Here is a 27618-nt window from a genome sequence, read left to right as displayed (position 1 = left end):
GGAGAGGGAGAGGGAAGGGAGGGCGGGGAACGGTGGGGGGGGTTGGATCTCTCCCGCCGAGCCTTGTGTGCCGCTGCTAGGCTACGTCACAGGTGCAGGAACGCGGGTGGGTTGTTGAGTTTCGGGGCGGGGGGGAAGGAGGCAGGAGCGAAGCGGACTTCCTGTTGAGATGGCAGGATGATGAGGAGGAGGTCAAGAAGTGGATGAACGACTGGGGTGTAGATTTAATCAAAGTTCCCCCTTGGAGGAATAATAAGACCGTAAATATGACATCTGATATGTGACGTCTTTAATTCCAATTTTGTTGAAAGCTCTCGTCTTTAGAAGTATACAAAACGCTCGCATCTCTCTGCCTGTGTTGCTGCGGTGCCTGAAGGTGTAGTGGGAGGAGAGGCAGAGGTAGGGGAGCGGAGCTCACAGTGTGGGCGGCTGGCATAGAGGCCTGCTACATTAGCAATAAAGCTCTATGTAATTAGCATGTCTTTGGTTGATAATTAGCGTTGTTGAGAGAGTGGCACTGAGAGTGTTGCACAGCCTCTCGAGCTACAGCATGTTTACAAGAGGCTGGAGGGCTTTTTTCTCCCCCTCTCCTCTTTCTTTCTCTTTTCTTATCCAGTTTTTCACCGACGTACATAATCTGTAAGACTTTTTTTTGCATTATGTTGAATCTATGTAAGGGTCAACGGCTGTTTGTATGTGAGACACAGGAATAGGAATGTAGAGCGGGAGAGGAATAGAGTACGAGATAGAGAGAAGAGTGGTAAAGAAGGTCTTGATGACTCACTTGAAAACAGTCTCTGCTGGGAATGACACATCCGCAAATATCTGCAAAAGCAAAAGACCAAGAAAGCAAAGCTAACCCTCATCTGAGCGCAAGTTGTAAGACAAAAGAAGCATTGCTAATCAAGTTATTATTGTCTCAATCACAAAGCATGACACCCAGAAACCCATAATAATCACAAAACAAACCGAGGGCGTGTTTTGACTGCTTACATTTAATCCCAAGCCACACGTAAAGCCTTACAGGATATCTAAACTCCGCGGAGAGACTGTAATAAAACATGTACACAGTGTCATCATGTTCTGCACAAACAACAAGGGAGGTCCATCTAATTAATAAATTGTTTAAAGAGACATCTAAACTTATCCAGGCTCTCGCAGCTCGATGAAAGCAAACACAGAGGCGGACCGTCCATCACTGGACGTCCGTGCGGTGTCACCCTGGCAGGTCTACAGTACACTCTGACTCTGGCTCCACATTAAACAGTCCAACATGCAGATAGATTTCCTATACTCGCCGTCTGCCAGGCCAGTTTCCTGGACATGTGAACAGCATTAGAGGGAAGCCGTGTTGGGAAATGACAAGAGAACAGATCCATCTCTCCTTTTCCCCCACTCTTCTGTGTTCGAACAATCACTTTGAGCTCTTATTGGTGATGTATTATGCCAGTGTGGGGGTTGTTAATTGCAATAGCACATGAAAGAGTCCTTTCTTCCCCCCCCTTCTCCCTCCCTCCCCATGATTGCAGAACAAGCCCCAAAACCTAAGCAGCAGTGTTGGCTGGTTCTGGCTGTGATTGAATGGCCCCAAATCCAACAACACTCTTGGGCTGTGCCAAATCCCTGTTCCACAATATATTTGTTTTCCCCTCATTGAAACAAAGAACACAGGTTTGTGAAACAACTAAAGGGATAGTGAGGGAGCCGCGAGCTGGAGCTGAAATCCTGTAAATGCTGACAAACGCAGGAGAAAAGAGGGAAGGATGCAGAGATATGTGCGTTTAATGTGTTTGCATATACAGTAACGGCTATTTTGCATAAATGCACGCACACCAAAGTGTGTTTGGCCTGTGTAAGTGTGTTCTCACAACGTCTGCCCCGCATGGGTGCATGCGTGTGTACATACACGGTGACAATTGGCTTGAACCCCGCAGAGCTGACGGCATTGTGATGACCTCAGCCAGCACAGCACACTCTGATGCCATTGGCTCAAGCATCACATGGAACGGCACATGGCTCCTGGTACTGAGCTGACCTGCCCGCCCGCCTGCCTGCTCGCCTATACCTGCCAGAGGAAAGGCCGTTAGCCAATCCCATTTCCAGCAGATTAACCTAATCTGAAAGTTCAGCTCACCCTGTAATCTTAAACAGCAGCAGCGGGGATCTGCCTCCCCACCTTTCCTCGGCTCGTTTCTCTCCCTCCCTTTTCTTCTCTCTTCCTCCGTCCTCACCTAGAAGTAACTATTGAATGAGGGGGGGGTAGAGGGATGGATGAGTGCGAGAAGAGAAGGAGGGAGGGAGGAGGGAAAGAGGGATGGAAGGGAGGAAGGCTGGTAATTATTTCCAAAGGTCATTCTGTTAATGACTACCCGCTTGGCTAATGAGATTCAGCAAAGCTCCCTCACCATGTTTCACCCTGCGTATGTTTCACCCGTGTGCCGAGATGTGTGAGAAGCACAGGTGTGATTTCAACCCAGTGACAGTCCACCGGGCGGGGGAGGGAGGGGAAGTAAGAGGGGGTGGGCTGGCAGTGGAAATGAAGGAACATACAGAGAAAGTGAATCGAGCAGGTATCTTCCTCGAGAAAACGAAGCGCTTCTCTGCAAGCCTTGCGCAATGTTTCAGTTTGGCCATGAAACAGGATTTTCCACACACTTAAAAAAAAAAAAAAGTCTGATTTGTCAGATTTTAAGAACATTTATATAAAAAGAAATCTTTTATCAAAGGCATTTTTCTCCAGCAAGTCAACAGGACATGTGATCTCCTCTCTGAAGTGCCAGTGTGCTCATGTTCTGCCTCGCTCTTGTGAAAATATTTTCCAGCATGTGTGCTATTCTGCTTATTTGGTTTCTAAACAGCATGGAGAACATTAGCCTTAAGGAGTTTTCTGTGTTGATCAGCTCACTGAATGACTTCTTCTCATGACTCTCAAATACTGTTTAATTACACCGGCCCGAATGCCTTCGCCGATTTACCCTCAGCGCCTTTGACGCGTGTCAGCTTCCAAGAGAAACAACAAAGTCGTAATCATATCTCCTGTCTTACAGATGTCCACACTCATTTAACGTGGAGTTGTTTGGTTTTAGGATAGGGAATGTGCGGGGTAACATGGGATGGAGAAAAAAAAGTGGGTTGTCACGGCGATCACGGTGCTTCAGTATTTACTAGTGGCCAAGAGATTGGCTTGTTTTTCCTGGTGAGCTGAGGATTAAAGTCCGAAGCTGCTTTGACTCGCTAAGTAAATTAACCCTGTGACATTGGCAGGGTAAGAGTGTAGCAGTGTGTTAAAACAAAGACTCTGGTGACAGTCTGGAAACATCCTGCAGCATCTTAAAAGATAAGCGAGAAAAGACAAGATGCTAGCTGGTATATGGGGTTGAGAAATACATGTTTGAAGACCAGGCGATGGAACTTAGGAAACTTTTTATAAAGCTTCATCTTTAGTTCAAACTTTACATTTACAATGTTAAAACCAATGAATAAATGAATAAAGATAAAGATGGGTGACACAGAGCTGGCAGCGGGGCTAGTTAGCCGCAATAGCTAGTTAGCTTAAAGACTCATTAGGCGAGGGAACGGAGATTTCCACAGTTCCACTATATTCCAACAAACATCGACCATACAATGCCAGTTCTCAACAGCGCTGTGTTCTATAGTCATACATGAGCAGAACATGGACAGCATAACCGGCACCAACTAGTTACTGCTGACAGTTCTCTCTTGTGGTTGCGGTCGAAGTAGCATATCAGGACTGAACACAAATGAACTCTAATACATCACAGCAAAGCAGGAGGGAGACACCCCCCGTAGCACTATTTGACATTGCAGTAATATCACAACGATCATAACACCCGCGTGATAGGCGCTGCCATCTTGTGACAGGGACGTCATTCAGAGCCAGAGTTGCGAGCTGTCGTAGCCATTTCCGCTAACCCAAACACACATTTAAATTACTGAAAAAAACAGTGTGGTTAAAACAATCATAAAGTTGGCTTAGGAAGGATTTAATATAGTTAAAAAAACTCTCAGGGGTTCATAAAAAGTAAGCAAGCTACCAAATCTTACATAAATGTGAAACATGTTTCCGAGTTGACATGAGGAGTTGTCCCTTTGTCCTCCTCCTTTTCCTGTCAACACTCCTCTCTGTCGTCGTCGTCGTCGTCGTCGTCTGTTTGTACTTAAAACTTTGTGTCTGTCTGTTCAAATGCATAGAAAAGGCCGGTAAGATAAAAAGCAGACAGCAATAAATACATGTCCATATTTTCACTGTATGTATCCACTCTCAGTCACTGCATTTCCTTCAAGGTCCCGTGTCACTGCCAACTCAGCTCACCACATAAAAACTAGTTTGTAAGATGGTCAAAATAAAGCACCACCCCCAAAACACCCACCACTCCTCACTCGCTTGTGTTTGATGTACTCTTTTTCTAATAAATGCCTCAAAAAGTGGTCTAAAAATAGTGTGTGGTGAGGCTAAATTTAGCCGCCTTGCTGGCGGTCCTTGCTGGGCGAGGGTAGAAGAATAGGAATCTCTCTCTCTCTCTCTCTCTCGTTCACCCCCTCCTCTTTGTGTTTCGAACAGGGTGGGTGGTGGTTGTTTTTGTAACACAGCAGTGAGTAAGCGAAGTGTCAGGCGATTCATTCAGCCTCCTCTCTCTCTCTCTCTCCGTTTCTAAAGATCGAGCATGAGGAGTCGCCCTCGGCGGCCACATGCACAAGACCGTCGGTTTGAGACCCTGCAGTGATCATAAACATTTGATCTCTTGGATAAAGACGTCTTTTATTCAATTCACTTGTTTTCCTCCGTCCCAAACTTCACCAAACAGAGGCTTTCTTTCTGCTCGTTTTTTAATAACTATTTTATCACAGAGAAATTACATTTTGGGAAAGTTATATTAATTGTGTCAATAGAAAAGAAGAGCACACGACCCTGTTAGCTCGACCTTGTCTGCTCTGAGTTTGAGGCTGGCACACCAGAACACATGTGTCTCCGGCGCCAGCCTCAGACATAAAGCGAGTGAGTTTACCAAGTTCCTATTTTATAGACTATATTCTGCTTCCACTTTTTAAGAGAGGCTAAAAGCACGATGACAGATAATGTACATGATCTAAAGCCTGAGCGTTTTATTCCACATCAGACGCACGCTGCCCAGAAAAGCAGAACCTCAGACGAGAAACTAAGTAGCACTTGGATCTCAGTCAGAGGTGTTTTTTAAGGTCAATATACTGAAGCGGAAGTCTGAGGTACTCCCACAACAACAAAAAGAAGGTTTTAAAAATAGACTCGTTTGAAATGTGCCAATATGTGGTCCCTGTGGTGTGGAGCGGTGAAAAAGGCAGGCCACTTCTGAGGCCAAAAAGGCAACGCTTTTCCACTACACAGCCCAGAACAATTCACGCCAGCCATTAAGATGAAATGACGCCTTGTTCTTTGAAACTATTTGTGGAAAATACAGAATAATGAAGAGCTATTTTTATAGATGGCATTCCCTGCCCTGCCTGGAGCTTCTACGCCCCCCCGGCCTCAGCCCCCTCCCCTCCACTGCCACGGCTGCTGCTTTGGACAGGGTGTGGAAACTCAAGGTCACAGCATAGAGGTCAACCGGCTGGTCATTGTTACTCGAGGCCTCCCTCAGGGTCCCTTTTCCTGCTGTGGCACCACGCGATAAGAGACGGAGAGACAAAAGACGATAAGTGATGATTGGTGCGGGGACAAAGGAGGAATAGAGGCGGCTGGAGGGGGACTTGAAGTTTTACTTGAAGAGTTAATTTGTTGAATTTGAAGGCTGTATTGATTACGTCACAGCTCAGTCACACAATGACATTAAACAAACTGCCTATATGTCATTGCAGTGTAGAAAACTAGTGTAAGACTGTTTTCCACACGCAATTTAGCCCTGTCCAATTGATTTAGACGCTTTCTCATCTCTGTGATTTGAATAGAGCCGTATTATGCAACCGGCGTGTAGACGGGATGAAAGATGGGTAGGTCGAGGGTGTAGACATAAGTGCCCTCTTTATTCAGTTTCACTGAGCTGGCATTGTGTCTCATAATGTCTATCTGGGTAATTATACAGTGTAGTGACTAGTCTGAATGACCACTTTGTTCCCGGGGCCGCGATGCTGCTGTAGCAAACAGTGTTGGATTCTGACATGTGCTTAGTGTTTGTCTATTCCATATGGGAAACACTGCACCATCTGGTATTGTGCTGTGCCCTGGCTAGCTGCGACTGTCGGTCTGTGAGTGGGCTCTCGTCTGCAGCGTGCTCTTCTTTATTGGCGATTTTAGCACATGCACCATAACAATGTTTGCAGAAGGAACCTTGTGGCGCACAGCACCATCTTTTTCATGCTTTTGTCTCTCTCGCTTCTTCTTAACACTTTTTGTTCGACTTCTGAGTCCGATTTCTTAATCTTAAATCAATCTAGTAACCCTTAGACAGCTAGTAATTACACATTTAGCCAGCGTTATTACTGAACACACGACCACTTTGCCCAGGGATGATGGATCCCAGATGCCAGCCTTTGATTCCTGATTATAGAGCAGCATGCACCAGGAGTGAGGGGCTTCAAAGCCAACCAAATCATTGAAAACTCATTGATGCAATCGTTTTTCAACCAGCGCAAAGGGATGCACAGATGATGACTGAAAAAAAAAAAAAAAAACAGGCAGGGACAGGCTGTGATTTGGGGTCCCATTCCTCAGATTGGTAACCTACAAAATCAACCCGAAGTGCTCCCTCGCTCACACACACACACGCTCAGACACACCATGCAGCCATCATCCATGGGCATGCCCCTCGACATGGTCCTGGCATGTTCAAACCACGCTTCATGAAACTGTGGCCTTCTTGCCTTTGGTCTGCCATCTGCTTCCAATAAGCTAAGCCAGCCTGATCCCTCTGATGTTCCCTCCACTCGGAAAAGCGGCGAAAGAGAAAGAGTGAGCGAGAGAGACGGAGAGAGTGAGGGGGAGAGACAAAAACGAGAGCAAGTATGAGTGAGCCAGACGGGCATTAAAAGAAGTAGAAATGAGGGGAATGAGAGCAGATCTCAAACATACTATTACCCCATCCCTGCCGCCAACGAGGCCGCACTTAGGGTTCTTATAGTGCCGTGGTGCGGGGGGTCTTAATCCACAGCGGGTCCACATCTAGATTACTAGTGATGGGAAGGGACAATGTTTCTCCCCACTGCCTTAACCCTGCTGACACTGGACCACACTTCTCCTAACCAATGTCCATTGAAAAAAATGGAGCTTTTCGTACAGAGCGAGGTTTTAGTCCCAGATGTTTCCCAAACTTTTTCCCCCTAAAACGATCATGATCTAAATCTTTTTGCAAGGTTTGTAAGATAACCTCCCAATTAGACATTTTGAACACTGTTTGAATCAAAACACCCCCCTTAATTATTGTGGCTCGGAGCTTTAGATGACATTTCCTTGAAATTATTTGGGATCCTTTTAAATTCCATTGTGATTCCCTTTTGGGCCCAGCTACCAAAGAGTCTGCACTTCTTACTGTAGGTGCACCCTGTGGTCACACTCAACCTACACAGATTCTCACACACTCTGAAGGCAGATCTGTACCATTAGCATGCCGCCGTGTCCTTAAAAAGTGTCCTCGATAGAACGAATCAATCTGCTTTTTATCGTATTTAACATTGTGTCAAACGTAGGCCAAAACCCTGCCAAGAAAAGGCTGTTTGTTCCAGTAAAATGTTATAATATTTTAACAACACAGCAGACATGATGAACCATAAGTGCTGCAGTTATTAATGTTTTTTTATTGTGCTTGTCTGTCATCAACTTGTTTTCCATCCACTGCCACTAAAAAAGCATAAACGGCTGCATTTATTGGGTCGAACTTTTGTTCTCTGGTACTATACTATCTTCTTTCATAAGTCTTGGTTTAGCTCACAATAGTTTGTGTATTCTGAAGACCATGCAGAGTTGGCAAAGACATAAAAGCCCTATTATAAACTGGCTGTTTTTGCAGAAGGGTTTTGCACTGTCGCTGTCAGCCGTCGGGTTGAAGACATTGAGAAACATTTACTGGCCTGGCTGTCGCCAACGGCCGTAAACACAATATTGAATGTGTCGTACCCTTCAGCTGCTGCCAAAATAACTGCAGAGGGGAACGGTCAGCCATGAAGATCTTTCCAAACAAAACCCATCAACTGGTCTGAGTGTATCAGAAATAAAGATGTGCCCATCGCGCCAACAATGTTTTGACTCATCTTCTGTTGAGATGTGAGGGGAAGAGGACAGAGACGAGAGCGCGAGCAGCAGACTGAGACAGGAAGTAGGGGGCAGAAAGACGGATAGAGGGGCAGAGAGGGTGAGCAGGGTGGCAGAATGCCGAGCAGACGGATCCTGGTATGGCAGGAGGTCTGGGCAGGCGTCAGCTGTCCCTCGCAGACCCCCTGGGGCCACCCAGAATTCACACCCAAATATCCTCCACTGTTTTTTCTCAACAGCTACGTAAAGTTAACACCCACACCATAAAGTATGAAACGAGAGCAAGCTTCCTACACTTAAAACATTGTGACAGATGTAATAACACAAAGCGTTAGCATAGCCCAGGCTGCCTCACTTAACCCTGCTGAACGGAGTCCTTTAGCCCGTGTTACTCCATCCTAGTCTAGGTCGGCCTAGCTGAGGGCGCAGAGCTGAAGGGTACCGATGAGACGGGTGTCTAAGTATGTAGGACGCCGTGTCTATGCTGCGCCTGCTTCACACAGGCCCTGTGACAAGTCGAGTCATGAGGGAGCATCATGAAGAAGGAGTTTAATTAGGAGCAAGCCTCCAAAGGGGCCACAGAGAAAGACACAGAGCCAAGCTAGCATACACAGCTTTTTTGGAGTCTTTCCTCTCTGCCTCTCGTACTTCTTCTCCTTCTTTCTTTCTTGTATTTACTGTAGCGTGGAGTTGTAGTAGTTTGTAGCTTCATAGTTTGTTTTTTATCTTCCCTACACTCCCCCCGATTCTCCATTAATCTTTTACTCTAAACAGAAATTATGTCTCGCTTCACAGTTCGGTTCTTAGTCTTTCATATTTCAAAAACTGCTTCACGATAAGCACAAAGGAAACATTAATAATTAACATTAAAAAATGAGACTTTTGCTAAGACAATAAAACAGCTATAAACTTAAATAATGCTCTATAAAAAGTCTCCCTCTGACGCCAGCAGTCATTGTGTGAGAGTAAAATAATGAGCATTTCTTTGCGCAAACTTAAAACCCAAGTAACTTGATAAATTGAATTGAATTTTCATATACGAATGATCATTTGGGTGGGTGTTGTGTGCATAAAATTCCTGGCACAAGCGAGCTGCACCAAAGTGTTTTTGTTTAATCCTCAGAATATTAGCATATTCCCCAAAGACTCTGTTTCCATGCCAGCTCTTCATACTTCTCTCTTTCAATATAACGGTAGCAGCTCTTTCTCCATGATCATTATTCTCCCAGTCATTTTGAAATATGCTGTGTGTCTTTGATGTGTCTTATATAGTGATGATGTCACCGAATAACTGACTCGAGGCCTTGTTTGGAGCAGGCGACGGCTCGGTGGCGCTTTAATACGAATTCAGGGCACAGATAAAGCGAGGGGCAGAAAATATATAAGATGACGAGAGCAGGGCGGCAGGGTGGTGAGAGTGGAGGTCCTTCTATGGCTATAAAAGCGCTCCAGCGCATCTGATTGGTTGTCGGGTTGTGTGTCAGCCTTTGGCAACAGGTGTGAAGTCTTTAAACAGGTGGGCATAACTGGAATACCGCCCTTGTACCGCACCCTCAAAGTGCTGAGCCCTGTTGGGAAGCTAAGCCCGGGCCACATGCTTCAAAGTCATGTAACTCCCCAACAACACCCAACGCAACCATCGCCCAACCCCTCCCTCCCCCTGCAAGACCACCATCTCAGTTACCCCATATGGGTGTCACCTTTACCCCAGCCCTCGCTCTGCTCTTCCCAGAATGGAAGTGAATCTTCCCTGCACTCTGAGCTGCTTTGGCGGTAGGTGGAGGAAGAAATCTGCGCAAGTAGGAAGAAAAAGTTGTTTTTTTTCCTTGCACGCATTCTCCTGCGAGCGGAGAAAGGCCAGCGGTTCAGCTCTTGTCAGTTCGATATGATGCATCGCCAGGGCCGGAATGAAACTCCACAAAAGAAACAGTGAGAAGTTTTTTACATCTCACGCCTTTGCCAAAAAAGACAGCGTGCTAAACCTCTGCAACCCCTTTGTTCTTTTGACTCATCCACCTCAGATAGAGCAAAGAGTGCCTGATTCACTGTGGGTCTGTTAGAAGTCAGATCTCCTGCATCGCCGCGGCTGATTTGTTTGGTGTGATTTCCTGAAGACTGTCAAAAGATGTGAGAGACGCTTTCAAATTCAGAATTCCAGATTTCCACTCTGGGGGCCAAGTGAGGATTCAGAGAGAGAGGAGGAGAGCCAGCGAATGTTGACACGCTTACAGTAGCTGCCTCGCCACGAGACGCCTCAGGAATCAAACAGTTATCACACACACAAAAGGAGCCCTCTAAGTTCACTAAAACCACACTCAAAACAGCCCTTTGTTGTGCTGACATGAGAGATGACTGGATTGTTATTTGTTTTCTAAGCAGGCAGATCGCTCCCTGTCACTCCTGCTGCTGGTTGTGATGGAGTAGACTAGCTTCAGCGAGCGAGCACTGACGGGGAGAAAAACAAAACGAGAGGAAGAAGTTCACTGAGATTAACTTATCTTAGCATCTATCTTCCTCCTTTTCTCCTGCTTGGTCTCTCTCTCTCTCTCGCTGCTTTTTTTTTCTTTTTCTCGACGCTAACACCCACTCTCACACACCCACACATGCACACACAAACACAGACTCATTCCCCTCTTTCCCCTCCCACACACAAGACACTCACACCAGCCGACACGCACACACACTACAACATATACCGAGAGAGAAAAAAGAGAGAGAGGGAGAGACACACACACTTGATCAGCTTCAAATACAGGGTGTGCTAAAGTAAATTTAATTACGTCTGTCTGATATGGAGCTTCAGATGAAAGTAGGAGAGCGCAGTGTGAAGCGACGACTGCACAGACAGGAGCAGGCCCGTGATATTCCTCCTGTAGACTAATCTCCCTTTATTAAAGCCAGGAGGAGAGAGAGGGAAGGAGGAGGGGGGAGTGAAAGGGAGGGAGGAGAGGAGGAGGAGGGGGGGTGCCTTTGATGAGATCTCTAACTGTCAGCTACTGTACTTTTCTTCTCTCCGGCTCCGTCTTTGTCTCTCACTTTACGAGGCAAACGAACACAGCACCTATCGCTACGTGCCTGCTCGCTCGAGCAAACAGACCCCGGTGCTATCACACACAGTAATGCGCTCTGAAACTTATCCCTGTTGTTATGGTTGTCAACAATATCTAAGGAAGGACACAGGCAGCTCTCTCTCTCTCTCTCTAACTCTCTTTGTCTGTGTCTCTCGCCCCGCTCAGAGGGAGTGGTGAGCGAGTGGAGAGTTGTGCTGTTTGCTGGCTGCTCTAACAGGGGCAGGTGGCCATCAGGTGGCCAAAACAGAAACTGCTACATTTAATAGCGGCTATTCCACAGTCATGAACTCCTCTGCTGGACTTAAACTCCATGTTATGACCCTCTGATGATTATGGTTATGGAATATGTTTTACTTTTATAAGTTTTTCCCTTTCCCTGCGTAATTATGAGGTTTCAAGGTCCCGTGATTTGTCATTTGGTCCACAGTTTGATCATTTGTTATGTCTTGTTATTGGATGCGATCAAATCCTTTGTGTCATCTTGAATGTTTATGTGTCAGGAAGCAGCCACTGTATCCTTGTTTCACCCTGTGCTGATGGAGGTTAGAGTGCAGCCTGCCAACATGATTCAGTGGAAAGTTCAAGAACTTTTGTCGAACAATTTATGAGCAATTTTTGTGAAGAAAAAGTACTTTAGAAATCTCAAAATAAATGGAGACATACCTCTGTTCAAACACTCTAATTTGACTTATCTTTGGCAGGGTTCATTGTAGAAATAAAGCCTCCTAAAAGTTCATCACCATTTGTCCTTCCCAAGTTGTTCACCTGCTTTACATCGCAAAGCCCTTCAACTGTGTTGTGCAACTGCTCTGTTTGCAGACGTTGAGAAAGAAGGGCCTAAACGGCTGTGACAGCCCAGACCCCGACGCAGACGACTCGGTCGGCCACAGCCCCGAGTCCGAGGACAAGTACAGGAAAATAAACGAGGACATTGATCTGATGATCAGCAGACAGAGACTGTGTGTAAGTACCTCTCGTTATTCCCCGAGCCTTCCTCTTACCTTTCTTTCCTCTCTTTCCCCCTTTTTCCCCCCCCCACCCCTCTGTCACTTCCTCCTCGTCTCCTCGTTTTCGTCATCTGTTCCTTCCACCCACCCGTCTCTCCGTCCCTTCATCCTGTGTCTCTCCTGCGTCCATCTCTGTGGTTGTGGGACCTGGCAGGCGTTGAACAAGAAGGAGAACAAAGGCGGCGAGAGCCCGGAGCTCGAGTCTGCTCTCATCCTCACCCCACGCACTGAGGAGAAATACAAACAGATTAACGAGGAGTTTGATCACATGATTAAAACCCATAAGATACCTGTAAGTACTGGGTTGACACTACGCTGCGGGCTAACAAAAAACGCTGACTGGCCAGTAACTGTTGAGCTAACCCAGCTAACCACCAGTGTTTGCCTCTAGACTAAATACACAAAGTGAGAGTGAAAGTAAAACAAGTGTAAGATTATAATGTGCACTTCAACTTCTCTGATTTGCTTGCTTACAGCAGAGGGATGGCCCTTTCATTTAACAGAACTGTAACCATAACTAGCTAGCATTTGTTCTGCAGTAATTGCAGACTTGCTCTTATGACAAATTTTAACCTAACTGGGTTCCCTCCTTGAACCTGTTACCCATAATGCCTTAGCTTTCTAAGGAGGTGCGGTCTGCATGTGCTTTTTCCTTTTCCTGCACAAAAACACGGCGCTCAGTCACCCCCAGCCACAAGGACAGACGCAGTGTCAATGAAACTATTATCATCATACCTGATAAAACATAATTATCACTCCTACCAGCTTTAATAACCTGAAAGCATCTTTAAAACAGCATGTTTGTTAATGGAAGTCAACATGTCCAGACATGTCAGTTTCAGGATTTATAAAATAAACTGCTAATTTCACAGAAGTTGCAAGAAACCACAAAATAAAGGCCGCTTTCTATGTAATCCGAGCCCGCCCGTCATCCAGAGAGCACCATATTGGACCGGTTAGTGCCTTAAAGAAAGAGATAATTCCATGGTAGATAAGTCAGAGAAGAACAGTCATGTCTGAGCCGCGCGGAGCAGAGAGGGGAGATGTGGTTAGAAGCAAGGCAGGGGTTGGTGAGCTGGGGTGGAGTGGGTTTGGGATCGGAGCTGGGTGGGGACACAGTGTGGGGGGGTCGTGGGTCTGCACACAACAAGTGGCAGTTCAGTGTGTGGTCAGGGTGGCTGCCAAGCACCAGGCCTCTGGATTGCAGGGGACTGTTGAGGGGACTGTGGGGGGGGGGGGATGAGCAAAAACAGGAAGGATGGCACCAGTTAAAGGACAGCTCACAGACGGGGCCCTCACACCCAGCGATCGGGTGAACGTACATGAAAAAAATGCACACAGACAGCTCCACTACTATTAGAAAATACCGCACAGAGAAGTCATGAGGTTTAAAAACTCCAACAAAAGAATCCGAGACAGCCCCTCGCTGGTTATAAAAGAAAGCATCCGTACAGTTAAGCTAGCCCACTCCTGTGTAAAGTTGCAGTAAAAGCAAAAAAGGCAAAAAGCCCTGCAATGAAATATGGTAAAAGTAACCGTCATTGTACTTTGAAATAATATTTGGCTGCGGAAAAAAATCAGCAATTGGGGAGAAAGTTGAAGAAGACGCAGCAGTGCTAAGGAACACATCCCACATCCAGCAGTCTGATGAGCTCCCTCGTGCAGTCCCCGAGACACATGGCAGTAATTTAGAGCCCTATTTTCTACTTCCTAAAGCTAACATGCAGGATCAACCACTTCCAGGGCACTCCCAAGGTTAAGCCCCTCAGCCAAGTGACACAATAAACATGACAAACTAGACGCCCGGGGCCGGGCAGACTAACCTCTCCTCGTGCTCCTGATGAGGCTGCTGACTGATCGGCGTCTACCCCTTAAAAACACTTAGCATTAGCTCCACGTGACAGGAAAATAAGTGATTCCTAATTGCATCCAGTTCTCCGGTGCTGGAGCAACTTTTTGCAAGAAGTACTGCAGACTGTTTTTAGAGAGGTGAAGACAGACTGAATTATCTTTAGCTCTTTAAGAACAGTGGGATGCCATTGGCTTTATTCCCAGTAAACCATAGGCTGCTTATTTCCTTAAATGTAGTCAACCAGGAATGCATCTCAGGGAATCGAGACGCAGCGACCGCATCAGGTCAGCCTTCTGCTTCACACTGAGAGATGTCACAACATGTCAGGGTAAAACAGAAAGATGTGACTGTAGTAGCATCCAAAAAACAACCTTTTCTGTCTTGTTTTGTTGGTCTCGTTCTCTGTACCTTCCATCTACGCATGACTGTCTACTTTCTGTTGTCTGTCTCTGCCTTTTTTCTTTTCTGACTGCTTCTTTACTTATTCTGGTTTGTTCGCTCTCTGGCATCTTAAGTCTAATCAAACTTGTCTCTGTGTCTCTTTTTTCCCCAGCAGGCCGTGCCCCCATCCAACTACGACATGCCCGTGTCCATTCCCGTCAGCAACCAGAACAATCTCATCTACAGCCATCCCGGCGGTTCCCTAGGCAACCATAACCTGTTGCCACTGGCGCACCACGGCCTACAGAGAAACAGCATGTCCCCCGGAGTGACTCACAGACCCCCCAGTGCAGGTAACACAGGTGCGGCCTCACATGCACGCATGCACCCATGCACAGGCTGTTAAGCCATCTGTCTACCTTATCAGCTGTGTGGGCCTCTTAGTCTGGATAATGATTCAACTCAACTTTATTTAAACAGCACCTTCCATACAAACGTGCAGCCCAACGTGCTGCACATTGGAACAAACGTGCGGGTAATAAGAACAACATTTGACAGCAATAGATTTCAATTTGCAAGACTTAAAGAGGGGGTATTATGACATATATATATATATATATATAATGTTACAATGTTGGATGTCCAGACTAAGCGTGGGTGAAGTTTCAAATCTGTAGGTAAAAGTATGTTGGAGTAATCCCCAGGCTTCTCAGCTCAGTCTGCAGGCTGCTGTGAACGCCAGGTTTCAGACTTTGTGATGTCACAAAGTGATGGCTTCGGAGAGCTGGCCAATCAGAAGACAGCGGGCTTGTAGGGGTGGGGTTTCTTAAAGGGACAGAACTGATTGAGTCGTTTCAGGCAGAGACTGTATGAGGGCCTGCACAGAGCACTGGTGTGTTTTTAACTGTAAATTATGCTAAGCTACATATGACGCTTGAATGAGCATAATACCCCCCCTTTAAAAAGGGCAACAAGTAAAACAATAAAATGTGACAAAATAAAATAAGACAAATTAAACACCAGGGATAAAAATAATGATAGAAACGTGACTCCATCTTTAAATAGAAACACACATCAAATGCGGGATCTATTTTATGACAGCTGACCGCATTATTCCACCTAAAGTCAGAACATGATCTAAAATCATCCCTCTGCGGCTTCATATTCATATATTTCCTGCTCTGTGTTTTGTTAAAAGCAAGTTGATGATTTAATATCACATTAAAAATCACAGCCCGCAGTCTGCCTGATTTAGTGCGAGCGTCTACACATGGGACGTCTGGCCTTTATGTATAGACATCGAGCTGATGGTGACATAAGCAAATCAGGGCCTGTTGGTTTGTTATTGTTGTCCAAAGTCCTTTTTCTGTCCCTCTGGTCTGAAGGCTGCTGCCCACACCCTCACCCTGTCATTACGACTGGATGCTGCAAGCGCCAGCACAAACTAAATATGAGCTTTGGCGCTCGCAGCATCCACAGCAAACCGCACAGACCCTCCCACTCCTCCACCTCGCATGGCTTAAAAATAATAATGTGTCATTTTTCTTGGACGGCGGCTTCTGTGTCCAGTTGCTCGGAGTGTTAAAGTTTGAGTGGGAAGCAGTATTACTTCTGGTATCAGGACACATGTGATGCTCTGACACACACACACACACACACACACACACAGGCGGTGGATTGTGATTAAATTGAGTTAGCTTCTGAAAGGCCAGCGAGGTAAGAGACAGGAGGCAGAGTGGATGTAACGTGGGTGTCTATCCTCTAATGGTTTTCGCTCTTTTGCTCTCCTCTCTCTTTCATCTTTCAGGTGGCCTCATGGGTGCTGACCTCACCACTGGCGCAGGCACCAGTGCTGGTAAGGAATGGCCTCTTCTTCTCGCACACAAACACCCTCACAGACACACATGCATGGCACCCACTCACCCACTCGGGGCCGTAAAATGCATGACTAATAGTAACCCAAACCCGAGTGGAGATTTTGTCCATGATGTGTTGATGTTAGCGGTCGTGGAGTTCATCTGGGAATGTTTGCCCAGTGCCGAGGCTGTGACACATCCTGCCTGCGTTCAGCTATAAAACGCCAGAACAAGTGGGGGGAAACAGAACATAATTGCTCTATATACTGAAGCTGCAGACTGACTGACAGGCAGTCACTAGAGATTTACAGCGAAATTCTCTCCTTATAAAGAGACTAATCTTTATTTCTAGGGGCCTAAATTTGAACAACAACAACCATAGCTCTCATTTGGACCGAGTTGTTTGGCTACACAAACTCTCTACACAGTTAACTGCTATCATATGTCTGCAATCAAATTAATTCAATGTTTGGAGAGGCTCACCATCCCATAATGATCCTGTGGAGAGCGGAGAGACCCATGTCTGAACAACATGTGTAAGGAATCTTATGTGTTAGCTTCTGTGTGTCAGTGGAATTGCCCCCAAGGATATGTCAGGCCCAAGTTTATGGCAAAGAGAGCCTCTTTTAAAGGGTTAAATTTTACGGCCTGGACGTACAGTGCAGAGTGTAAAAATGGAGAGTGAGGGGGGCACAGCTGGGCAGCCTCGTCTGGCCCCAAGGGCTCCATCACAAGGGGTCACTGCCTGGTTTCTCTGTCTGGTCACTCATCACGCGCACAACAGGCCCGTTTGTTGTGGCGTGTGTTCCGTCGACGGCGTGCTGCAGAGCATGCTTCAAATGTAGCCTTTGTGTCACCGCAGTGGAGGAACAGAGGCGCTCTGTGCGAGCCGAGTGTCGCTCGGCAGCAGCGAAAAACACGACGTGGAGAGAGAGTCATGTGGGAGCTAAAAGATTCCATTCAAAGCGCTCTTAAATCTCATCGAGGGGGGGGAGAGAACGAGTGTGTGTGTGTGTGTGTGTGTGTGTGTGTGTGTGGGGAGGGGGGGGGGACCCCAGTGATGAATATCCACTGATGGTAGACGCATGTGTGCAAAGGAGAAGAAGTAGGGGAACACAGATGGAAGTGTTCTGTGAACTTGGTCAGCCATTTTAATGATGTTCCTCTGAGTGAGTCAGTGTGAGGTGGCACCACAAAGACTGGTTTAATGTTCCTCTTATGCTCAACGGGAGTTTTGATAAGCTGATTGTACAAGTAGCTGTCTGGCCTGCGTATGAGTGTCTTAAGTGGCCTAAGTGACATAGGAGGGGTGCATGTGTGTGTGTGTGTGTGTGTCGATGAGTGTGTGGTTCAGACATGCAAAACAACACAACACCTCCTTCCTACCTCAGATGTAACAGCTCTTCCGTCCATAACGAGAGAAAAGTTTACAGCTTTTAAAGCCTGAGAGACAAACATCACATGTGGTCCTTCTGTAGTCTGGGAGGATTGTAGACATTAATTGTGTCTAAATCTGCCGTGTGTTCTTTAAAAGATGTAATTTCATCACTGATTATCGACCATATTTCACATAAGAAAAGTCTCCTGATAATTTGAATATAGCGTGAATTGTCATCTTAGTGAAAATCACATATTTGGTGCATTTAAAATGGGCTAATGTAAATGTATATGCTTCCATGGGGTCATTGTTTCCTTGTTTGTGACAGCAGCCTTCTGATGCAGACATTATGTAGATTTTCTGACACCAGCTTAACAACTTGTGACAGAAAAAAGTAAATGAAAAAGTTTCACAGCCTGCGAGATTTGAGTTCATCTTGTTGTTCGTTGCCTAGCAACAGTCCTTTTATGACTTAAATGTGGGTTAAGTCTAAATTAAACGTGGTCTGAAAGTAATTCTAGTCCAGTGCAAACAGGGCCTGTTACTGCGAGGCTGAGTCATCATGTCTCTTCAGTGGAAATACTGTGGAAAGTGTGTAAGTGCATGTGTATGTTCGCTCCCTTATATACAGTATGTGTTCAATCTGTTAACTCCTTTGCCGGGTGGGAGAGAGAGAGAGAGAGAGCGAGGTGAGGAGGGATACAGACAGAGTGAAAGAGAGCTGATGAAGGGAGCTCCAGACCAAGGCCGCGGCTTGTAAAAACCTCCCACCTCCATTTGTGCAATTATGTAGCTGTCATCTCCGCTCCGATCAGCGCTCTGCGAGGAACTAACGAGAGACTCACCTCACACCTCCATCATGCACCAATTACTCCCTCAAATGAGTAGCATACACTGAACATCTTTAAGACGTCGTCGGCCTGAATCGCACAGAAATGAAAGCTGAGAGCCAACTGACAACGGCAGATCAAACAATGTGTGTCTCAATGTTTGGCAGCACCTCACACCAACTGTACAGTTTGTGAGCCTGAGTGTGACACCTTAGTTCAGTTGGAGAATTCAGGGTTGAATGCACATTTAGCCAAACCGCAACGGAAGAGTGTGTGTGAATGGGGAATAGAACGGAGCGCGCCTGTTAGACCACAACAGGACATCAGAAATTTGTTCAGTAACAGTAAAATGTACATGAGTGTAACCACTCCTCTCCTTTGTGTGTGTGTGTGTGTGTGCGTGTGTGTGTGTGTGTGTGTGTGTGTGAGCCTGTGTGTGTGATAGATGCTGCAGGGGGGGGCTTGTCAAACATGTCGAAGTGTGCTAACTTGTAACCATTGCACCTTTGGAGGCAGATTGCAATCCTTCAAGCTTTGACCTCACACACCTCAGAAATAGCAAAGAGCTGCTTTATCTGAATCTCAGATCACATGTTGTGTGACTTTTATGCTGTAGCAAAGCAGACTCCAGGCTGGGCTGTGTGTTTAATTTTGGTACTTCCTCTAAACGGTTGATGCTAGCTCGACCGAGGAACGCAGCTTTAGAGGAGGAGAGTGGAAATTAAACCTTGATATCTTGTCTTCAGCTGATGTAAAAGTCGAATCACTTCGACTTTGAATGCCACTGTCCTGAAATCAGGCTGATCAAGCTACAGAATAGGAAGATTGGAGTCCCAGCTCTTGCTTCATTAGCTTAATTAGCTAATGATTTTTCTTTTGAAGTGCTTAAGGACTGGCCTGTGCCACTCATGATCACAGTCATCTAGCGGATAATTGACTGGACGGCAGCCATCTCCACAGGGCGGCGATACACAGATGTCTGATTAACTGTCCCCAAGATGAAGTCCGTGTCATCTTGACCAAAGTGTGTATTAATGTCTCCGCAAAGCTCAGCCTCTTTTTTTATTCATCTGTACAGAAACACTGATGTACTTCCTGCTGGGTTATTTACCAAAGTGTGTGTGCGTGCGGCGTGTGTTTTATGTGTGTGTGAGGTCTCATTCATCTATCTCCACATGCACCCACTCGATCTCACAAAGGGCCGAGCATGAGAATGAGAGAGCGGGAAAACTGAAGAGGCAGCTGCCTCTTTGCTAATGTGAGATTGACACTGGAACTAAGAGGGTCCAATACAAAACACACACGTGCATCCATATGCAAAATCACTCTTACAGCATGTGTGATAAAGTCACGCTGTGCTTATGTACACAAAAAGAGAGCTTATGTAGAATCATGCATTAAATTGCATACAGAAAAACGTTCAAACGCACAAAGTCTATGTTGTCAACATCAACTCCTACAAGCTCACACATCACACATGCCAGCAGAGGCACGCACACACACACACACACACACACACACACACACGCTCAGCAGCAGACACACACACTGTTTTTCCCGTTTTCTGTCAGACGGCCTCATTTTCTCTCACCGCTAGCGGTCGTTTACTCTTCAGATTGTTCAAATTGAGCTTTTGAGACTTTTCATTTCCAAACAACAAAAACCTCGCTCTCAAATTAAACAAAGATCAGCGAGGGAAATTGCCCAGGAAGACATCTGCGACTCATTTTCCCCCGGAGTATATGATTAGGAAATTCATTTATGTCTAACGTATAATTCCTGCCCGTCTTTCAAGTGGGAACGTCCACACAGTGCCCTGTGTTCTACCCCTCTGGAAGAAGGAAGCAGAAGTAAGGGGAAAAACAGCCTGCGGGATTGGGTTAGAAACAAAGACTATGTTGCTCGCAAGAATGCTCCACTCTCGTTTTTTTTTTAATGATGTTGCTGCTGGGATTCGGCCCCACTGGTTTCTGAGGAGGAAATGGGTGCTGCACTTGGCCCGCCAAACTTAGCGGGGATGCAGATCTGGTGGCAGCCCTAAGGCAGGGTCTTTGTCTGGAGGAACCGCACATGTGTTTAGCTCTGATGGACAAATGATGGGTCCCATCCCTCTCTGTGGTTCTGCTACCCGTAATTAGATGTTTTTACACGACTCGCTGGCTGTTGCAGGGCACATGTAGCCTTAAGTGACAGCGACAGTGACAGAGGTGGAGGGTGGAGGTGCTTGAAAGGGCCTGCGTTGTGCGAGTGCCGAGCAAACAGTGGCGATCTTAATGGCAAGAAAAGTTTGTCTGTTTGAGTACCCTTTCTGAAACAGTTTACATGTTTATTCAGACCGCTGAGCCAATACAATCTGACACAGAGACATTAGCGAAGAGCACAAGCCGATAAAGGTTCTTCATGGACAGTGGGATTTCCAAGATTCAATAAGAACATGTAGCTTCCATAAGAAGAATACTCTTGTATTTATGTCTTTCTTTTTCTTTCTGTCGTTGCTCTCTTAGGAAATGGATATGGAAACCATCGCAACTCCCCAGGTCTGCTGGTCTCTCCAGGAGGCATGAACAAGAACATGCAGGCTAAATCTCCTCCACCCATGAACTTAGGCATGAACAACCGCAAACCTGACCTACGTGTGCTCATCCCGCCCGGTGCCAAGAACAACATGCCCTCCATCGTGAGTAATCATTCCCTCCCTCCCTCCCCCTGCCACCTTCCTTACTGTATATCTTCCTTTTATATCAGACTTGGGTTCATAAGGTTATTTGTGATAGGCCCGGCTAAACGTATGTGACATTTTTGTTGTTTGCTCCAAACCAACAACTTTCTTTAAAATGCACTTTAACCCAAGTCTGATATACTGTCAGATGAGTTTCCTCTGCTGTGTCTGTCGCTGTAGTGCTTATACGAAAGGCCCTGGTCTCTTGCTTTCTAATAAGGTGTGCAAAGTTAGTGTAGTTACAGTAGTCCTCCTTATTCCTGCTTCTGTTGGCTCCGTCCTCTAGCAGCTCCATCCCTAGATCCACACTTAGCTACTCGTCCATTCTTTCTCACACTCACTAATGTGACTTTATTGCCCTCCCCTTTTTAATGCCGTCAGTCCGAGGATGTCGATCTGCTTTTGGTAAGTCAGATTGTCACTCAAATTTAAATACCAGAACAACCCTGAAAGGGCTTTAAGGATCTGGAGCTTGAGCATTTTTCTAGTCACACCCTAGTTGAGTTAATTTAAAGTTTAACTCCTTAATTTTTTGCGATAAATTCATAATATCCCTGCATTTTTTGATCAAAGCGGTCCCAACTCCAGAGTAACTTTCACCTTTTTTGTTGCTGACTCTGCTGAAGCCTCCTCTGTCGCCTCGTGACATTTTGTGAGGGTAAATAGTGCCACCCAGTGGCGCGTCAGAGTAACTGCAGCCTGGCCTCTTTTCTGCCTCGGCCCTTGTGTATCCTCTCCTCCCTTTCTTCCTTTTTTTTTCATCTCAAATCCACACAGAGTCCTCGCTGCACACGCACGTCTCTCCGCCTTTATTACTCAGACTGTAGAAATGAAGGTGAACAAAAGAGCACACTTCCATATTGCATCAAACCTCCATTATTCCCTGCCCCTCCGCTGCTGTAAAGTGCCTCTCCCTTGCCGCCGCTACCTTGCGTTGCTGTGGAGACGGATGGTGTTACTATAGCGACAGCGGGCCCTCGGAAAGGGTGGTAAATGATAGGGTTGGCAGGGTTCAGCCGTGCCGCGTGTCAAGTGATTAATTTCCCCCTGAAGTTGGCATCACATTCATTCTCTCAGCATCTGTTGAGCGAGACAAAGAAATGAAAGAAACTTTTTCCTGGTTTTATTTCAGTGTTTTGTTTGTTTTTGTCTGAGGGATGATTTCATGTTCTCAAACCTCTCCCTCTTTCTTCTTCTGTCGCAGAACCAGAGAATAAACAACTCGCAGTCTGCTCAGTCATTGGCCACACCCGTGGTCTCAGTAGCAACTCCCACTCTACCAGGACAAGGCATGGGCGGATACCCATCTGCCATCTCCACTTCATATGGTACCGGTGCGTACAACTATGTGTTGTTTTGATACATTTATGCCACTATTCTCTTACAAACTATTTTTAATAATCTAATATGTTTCCAGTCTTTATAATAACAAAAAAAAAACAAAAGAAAATTAGATGTGTGTCCCTTTTGAATCCTCCTTCCCAAATTGAAGTGTAATGCAACAGTTGCACAGCAGAGGGTGCTATTGTCCCATCATCTACCACAGATCCCCTTAATGCGTCCCAGCAGCATTTATCAGAGCTGCTTTCTCTCTGCAGCTTTGTTTGAACTTCCGTGAACAACCTATAATCTAAATCCTCCTCCCGTGTGTTTGTTCACAGAGTACTCCCTCAACAGCGCAGACCTGTCCTCCCTCTCTGGCTTCAACAGCGGCAGCTCCCTTCACCTCGGCTCGATGAGCGGGTGGCAGCAGCAACACCTTCAGAACATGCAGCATTCAGCCCTCGGACAGCTAGGGTGAGCGCCTTGAACTTAATCTGAGGTGTTGCTTTCAAATGCATGATGTTGCACGCAGAGACTTATTTTTTTTTAAGATGCCAAGAGTCTCTGTTTTCAAACTTCACATTCAAGGTCCAGCACAAATATGACACCTCCCTGTTTAAAAGTTAAGAGCGTGTGTGCATGCATGATTGCTCATTCATACTTTAAGATCACTTTGTTTCTTGCTCTGTAACTCTGTAACCCCTTGCGTTTCCTTTCCTTCCTACAGAAATTGCTCTAGCTCTCACTTATGTCAGGGTTCAAATCTGTCCCTGCCCTCTGCTCAAAGCCTGCACATCAAGTCCGAACCTGTTTCTCCTCCTAGAGATCGCAACAGCAGCACACCGGGGGGCTACGGTGGGTTACCTCCACAGAACCCCTCGTCCCGCCAGGACTCGGGACGCTCCCCCGTCGACAGCCTGAGCAGTTGTAGCAGCTCCCACGAGGGCAGCGACCGTGACGAGCACAGGAACGAGTTCCACTCACCTCTGGGACTGGCCCGGCCCGCCCTGGACGAGCGCGAGAGCCCCTCCATTAAACGGGTGCGCCTGTCAGAGGGATGGGCCACATGATAGCTCTGTCCTCTCCCCGGCAAGTGCCCCGAGTCGCCCTGAGCCCCCCTGACAACAACGCAGCGTTACAATGCCCCCCCCCCTCCCCAAATCAACCACCTCCTCCTTCTCCTTTCACTCAATATCATGAGTCACTCACCGCCCGACCCCACGGCCTCCCTCCTTTATCTCTTAACGCTGAAGGAAAGAAAAGGGACAGCCCTTTTCTAAAATATGTTTGAGTTTCTTTTCCTTTTTTATTTTCTTTTTGCTGAGTGTGCGTGTGCTATACATATTGACATTATATAAACCAGTGGGGTGTTGTAAGGGGGTTTGGGAGGGGGCGGGTGTTGGTTGGGTTAGGATCCGGGGGTATTTTTGTTGGGGAACTATGCATAAATTGTATTGTGTGTGGCTAAAAAGAATCACATATGCATATATCTTTACACGTGTGTGTATGTGTACATATATGCATATCAACAAATAAACAAAAAAAATAGTCAGGTACTCTGTTTCATAAAACGTACTTACACTTTGCCTCAGCGATATATCAGTGATAGAGACAAAAAAAGACAAAAAACATGAGAGTGAGTGTGTCCAGTGGAAACACCTTAGCACTTGAGTTGGACAGACAATACATGTGTACAGTGTCAGTTTCATTGCTATATACCTTCTCTGCAGTTCTCCCTTGCAAAAATGTGTGTTAACATTAGATGATGTCATGTTGCAGGTTCAACGTATTTATGTAAATAGAGGGTCGAGGGGGGAAGGGCGGGGGTCAAAAGTTGCCAGACATTACAAGATTTATTTACTCACTAAATGAAAAAGCTATTATGCAACATTTGAAGGATTGTACAGGTAAACAGGCAGCCCCGATGCTAGACACGCGGAAACCTTTGAGGATGTTAGCGCTCCTCTGACAGGCCGGAGCCGAGCGAGGACCACCCTTTGATCCGAGAGCTACGTTAGTGTAATCGAGACACCTCTGGATCTAGTATTAATATTCAGTGTTAATAAACAAAAAAAGGAAAAAACAATTGTACGATACACTTGCTTATATTTTCATATGAAAGGAATACAATGCAAAGCATTTTTGTGGCTTTTTGTAGTTTCTATAAGCCAGAATGTGTTTTTGATAGCTTTGCTAATAAGAGAAGGATAGATCGCCCAGAGGGGAATCGACGGGGCTCTGAAGCCCTAAGCCATGAAAACAGACTGAGATCCAATGCTTTGCTGAACTGTTTTATCTTTGTAGAGGTTTGTTTTTAAACGTGTATTTCTAATTATATATAATAATGGTAATATTAAGAATCTTTAAAAAAAAATCTGTGAAATTAACATGCTTGTGTATAGCTTTCTAATATATAAATATATATACTAATGATTTTTGTTGGTTTCTTAGTGGAGTTTCTATGTGCAGTTGCACATGTTGTCTGGTTTGTTTCATTTGAGCCCTGAGCAGTGGCGTTCAGGGGTGTATTTAGTCTAACCTTAAAAAACCAGCTGGGAAACATCACCAGGGTTTGTGTGGCGGAGGAAAGACGGGCCTGAATGCTGAAAAACGTCCTGTTAGTGGAAAACGTCGGGAGGCTGGAACAAGGGGAGGCACAGGGATACATGCTGAGACAGGACGCACAGGACTGCCATACTCATGAGGACATATGACCCTCGAGATGCATTTGAACGCATCGCATTTATCATCCAATTCAGTAACCTAATAGAAAGAATTAGACAATATTAAAGACATTATTTGCTCCATCTCAGCTTGTGTTCATGTTGCACAAGCTCCAGCCCAATCTAAACTATTTTATTTTGAATTGCATTCATGTCAAATCATTTTGCATCAAAGTGCATTATGGGTAATTATCCCTGATTGTTTGCAAACCTAGTCTGATCCTGTGTCTCCTCATGCTCCAGTCTTCAGGGTTCCACATCAGTCAGCAGGTGTTCAGCGTCAGATACACAGGGACAAACTGATGATGCTGGTCGGACAGAAGCACAAATGTTTATTTGAAATAAAATAGCTGTTTTGATTTTCTCTTTTTTAAAAACAATGAAACTAGCCACATATCTCTCTGCCTCCCACTCCCGTATCTGCTGTCACTTAAGTGTTATGATATTTCTATGTGCATATTTCATGCAGGTTCACTATGTTGTTACTGTAAACAGTCTGTGTAGTCAAACAGGGGCAGAGCCTCTATAATGGTGTTCTTCTTCTTCTCTCTCTCTTTTTTTTTTTTTTTTAAACTCAATAACAAAAAGGTTGAGAAAAAAAACATGATGTTTCAGGCAGCGAAAGTGTGGAGAAACCAAAGCCAGTGGCATTTCTGTGTTGTAAACTCAACTTTTATTTTCACATTCATTTATGGTTTTTGCAAGCATTGAAACAAGACAATAAAAGAATTTGCTCAAATGTACAATTGGTTTCACATTTCAATTTCAGTCGGTGCAGTGCAGCTCCAAACATCGAGCTGCATTGTCGATACCAAGCACAATAACTCGCCCGTTCTCTCTCCTGTGCATTGCATTCAAAAATTTAACTCAAAAGAAGTGCTGTAGTTTTACAAAAAAGACAGTAAACTTGTCTTTCTATATTTGTTTCTTTTTCTTTCTGTTTTTCATCACCTGTTGATCAGTTGTTCTCTAATGTTCATTACTATAATATAGACTTAATGTTGGTACCTCAAAATTGACCCGCTCAGTACCTCAGCTGATGTTTTGCAGTCAAAAGGGGAGACCATACATCTGTACAGCCATGTGTAATAACCATGTAATAACATTGCTTAAGGTCCCTGCATTCACATGGGATTCTCTGTTGCTCCACCGTGTTTGTGGTTTATTTAAGTTGTATTCAAAAGCTGAAAAATGAATTTCTTAAAAAAAAAAGAAAAAAAAAAAGAGTAATATGTTACAATGCTTAAAAAAAGTCAGTCTGTAGTATCAAATGTAGCTTGTATAAACCTGAAACTGGGGGAGGTTTGGAACTAATGTTTTGTGGAGCGCTAGAGCGGCTTTCAGCGGCATAAGCTGGCCTTTGTCGCCACTTGAGACTAAGATGGTTTTAAATTAAACCCACATCTCTGTAAGAAGTCGAGAGACTTGATTCAGCTGTATGTAGTGAACACGGATGGAGGGGGGGTGAAGTGAAAGTCTCCTCTGCTGGAGGGAAAAAAGGCTATTTGTATTTTGCAGAGATTTCAGTAAAGTTACTGGCTTTCTTAGTTATCCTGACGTGACTCGGTGTGAATTCATTGTGTTTGACTTGTTTCTGCATGCATCTCCAGACTCTGTGGCTTCATACTGTGCAGACTCAGAAAATAGCAACATGAAAGGAAGTCAGTGAAAAAGTGCTATATACAGAAGCATCACATTAAGACATCATACATTGAGTGGTACTGAAATATTAATGGCAATGCATCATTTTCACATTTGCTTCATGTACATTGAAAAATATAACATTTTTACACAAGTATTCATACTTAAGACATTTATTCGACATTTAAGGCCGAGGTTTATCTAACATTGCAATGCATCATCTCTCACTGTGATACATTACACACACAACATGGACCTTAAGTTCACAGTGAAAAACATATAAAGAATGCAAACAGTGATCTGCTCCTACGAATCAGAGAGATGTAGAATTCCCCCTTTAACACCAACGCGCACACACACAATTAAATGCACGTGCACACACACTCACTTGGTCTTGGCCTACTCCAGGGCTATCTCATTTATGCCTTAATAAGAAAAATGAGAAGGAAAAAAAAAAACAAGAGAGACCGGAAGTAAGAGTTCATTCTGTAAAATCGATTATTTTCTTCCTATTTTCTGGTGTAAAAGTCTGACGCAGAGTCATTTGAAAAAAGACGTTAATACTGCGTATTAAATAAAGATGGCGGCGGATGACGCA

The 27618-nt window shown here is 45.3% G+C and overlaps 1 protein-coding gene across 12 annotated transcripts in view; it reads left to right on the top strand.

The window, feature by feature from the left end:
- mef2cb (myocyte enhancer factor 2cb) overlaps nucleotides 1–26936 on the top strand; it is a 68768-nt gene extending 41832 nt beyond the window's left edge. For 2 of the 12 annotated variants that reach the window (XM_069683606.1, XM_069683605.1), the window contains 8 exons: nucleotides 12130–12273; nucleotides 12472–12609; nucleotides 14723–14912; nucleotides 16358–16405; nucleotides 21119–21291; nucleotides 22538–22667; nucleotides 22995–23130; nucleotides 23384–26936. In XM_069683606.1, coding sequence (XP_069539707.1) covers nucleotides 12130–12273; nucleotides 12472–12609; nucleotides 14723–14912; nucleotides 16358–16405; nucleotides 21119–21291; nucleotides 22538–22667; nucleotides 22995–23130; nucleotides 23384–23726 — 1302 coding nt within the window. In that variant the 3' untranslated portion in view covers nucleotides 23727–26936. Of the gene's footprint in view, nucleotides 1–12129; nucleotides 12274–12471; nucleotides 12610–14722; nucleotides 14913–16357; nucleotides 16406–21118; nucleotides 21292–22537; nucleotides 22668–22994; nucleotides 23135–23383 lie in introns of those variants that run through there. The other 10 variants (XM_069683607.1, XM_069683608.1, XM_069683615.1 and 7 more) reach the window with 10 other exon arrangements.
- Nucleotides 26937–27618: the final 682 nt, after the last annotated feature.

The sequence above is a fragment of the Semicossyphus pulcher genome, unplaced genomic scaffold (genome assembly GCF_022749685.1).
Source record: "Semicossyphus pulcher isolate SPU_LCO1_2020_fin unplaced genomic scaffold, fSemPul1.0.p SCAF_6, whole genome shotgun sequence".
In the NCBI taxonomy this organism is placed as follows: Eukaryota; Metazoa; Chordata; class Actinopteri; order Labriformes; family Labridae; genus Semicossyphus; species Semicossyphus pulcher.
Note: the sequence above shows the minus strand (reverse complement) of the source record. Positions and strands in the feature narration are given on the sequence as shown.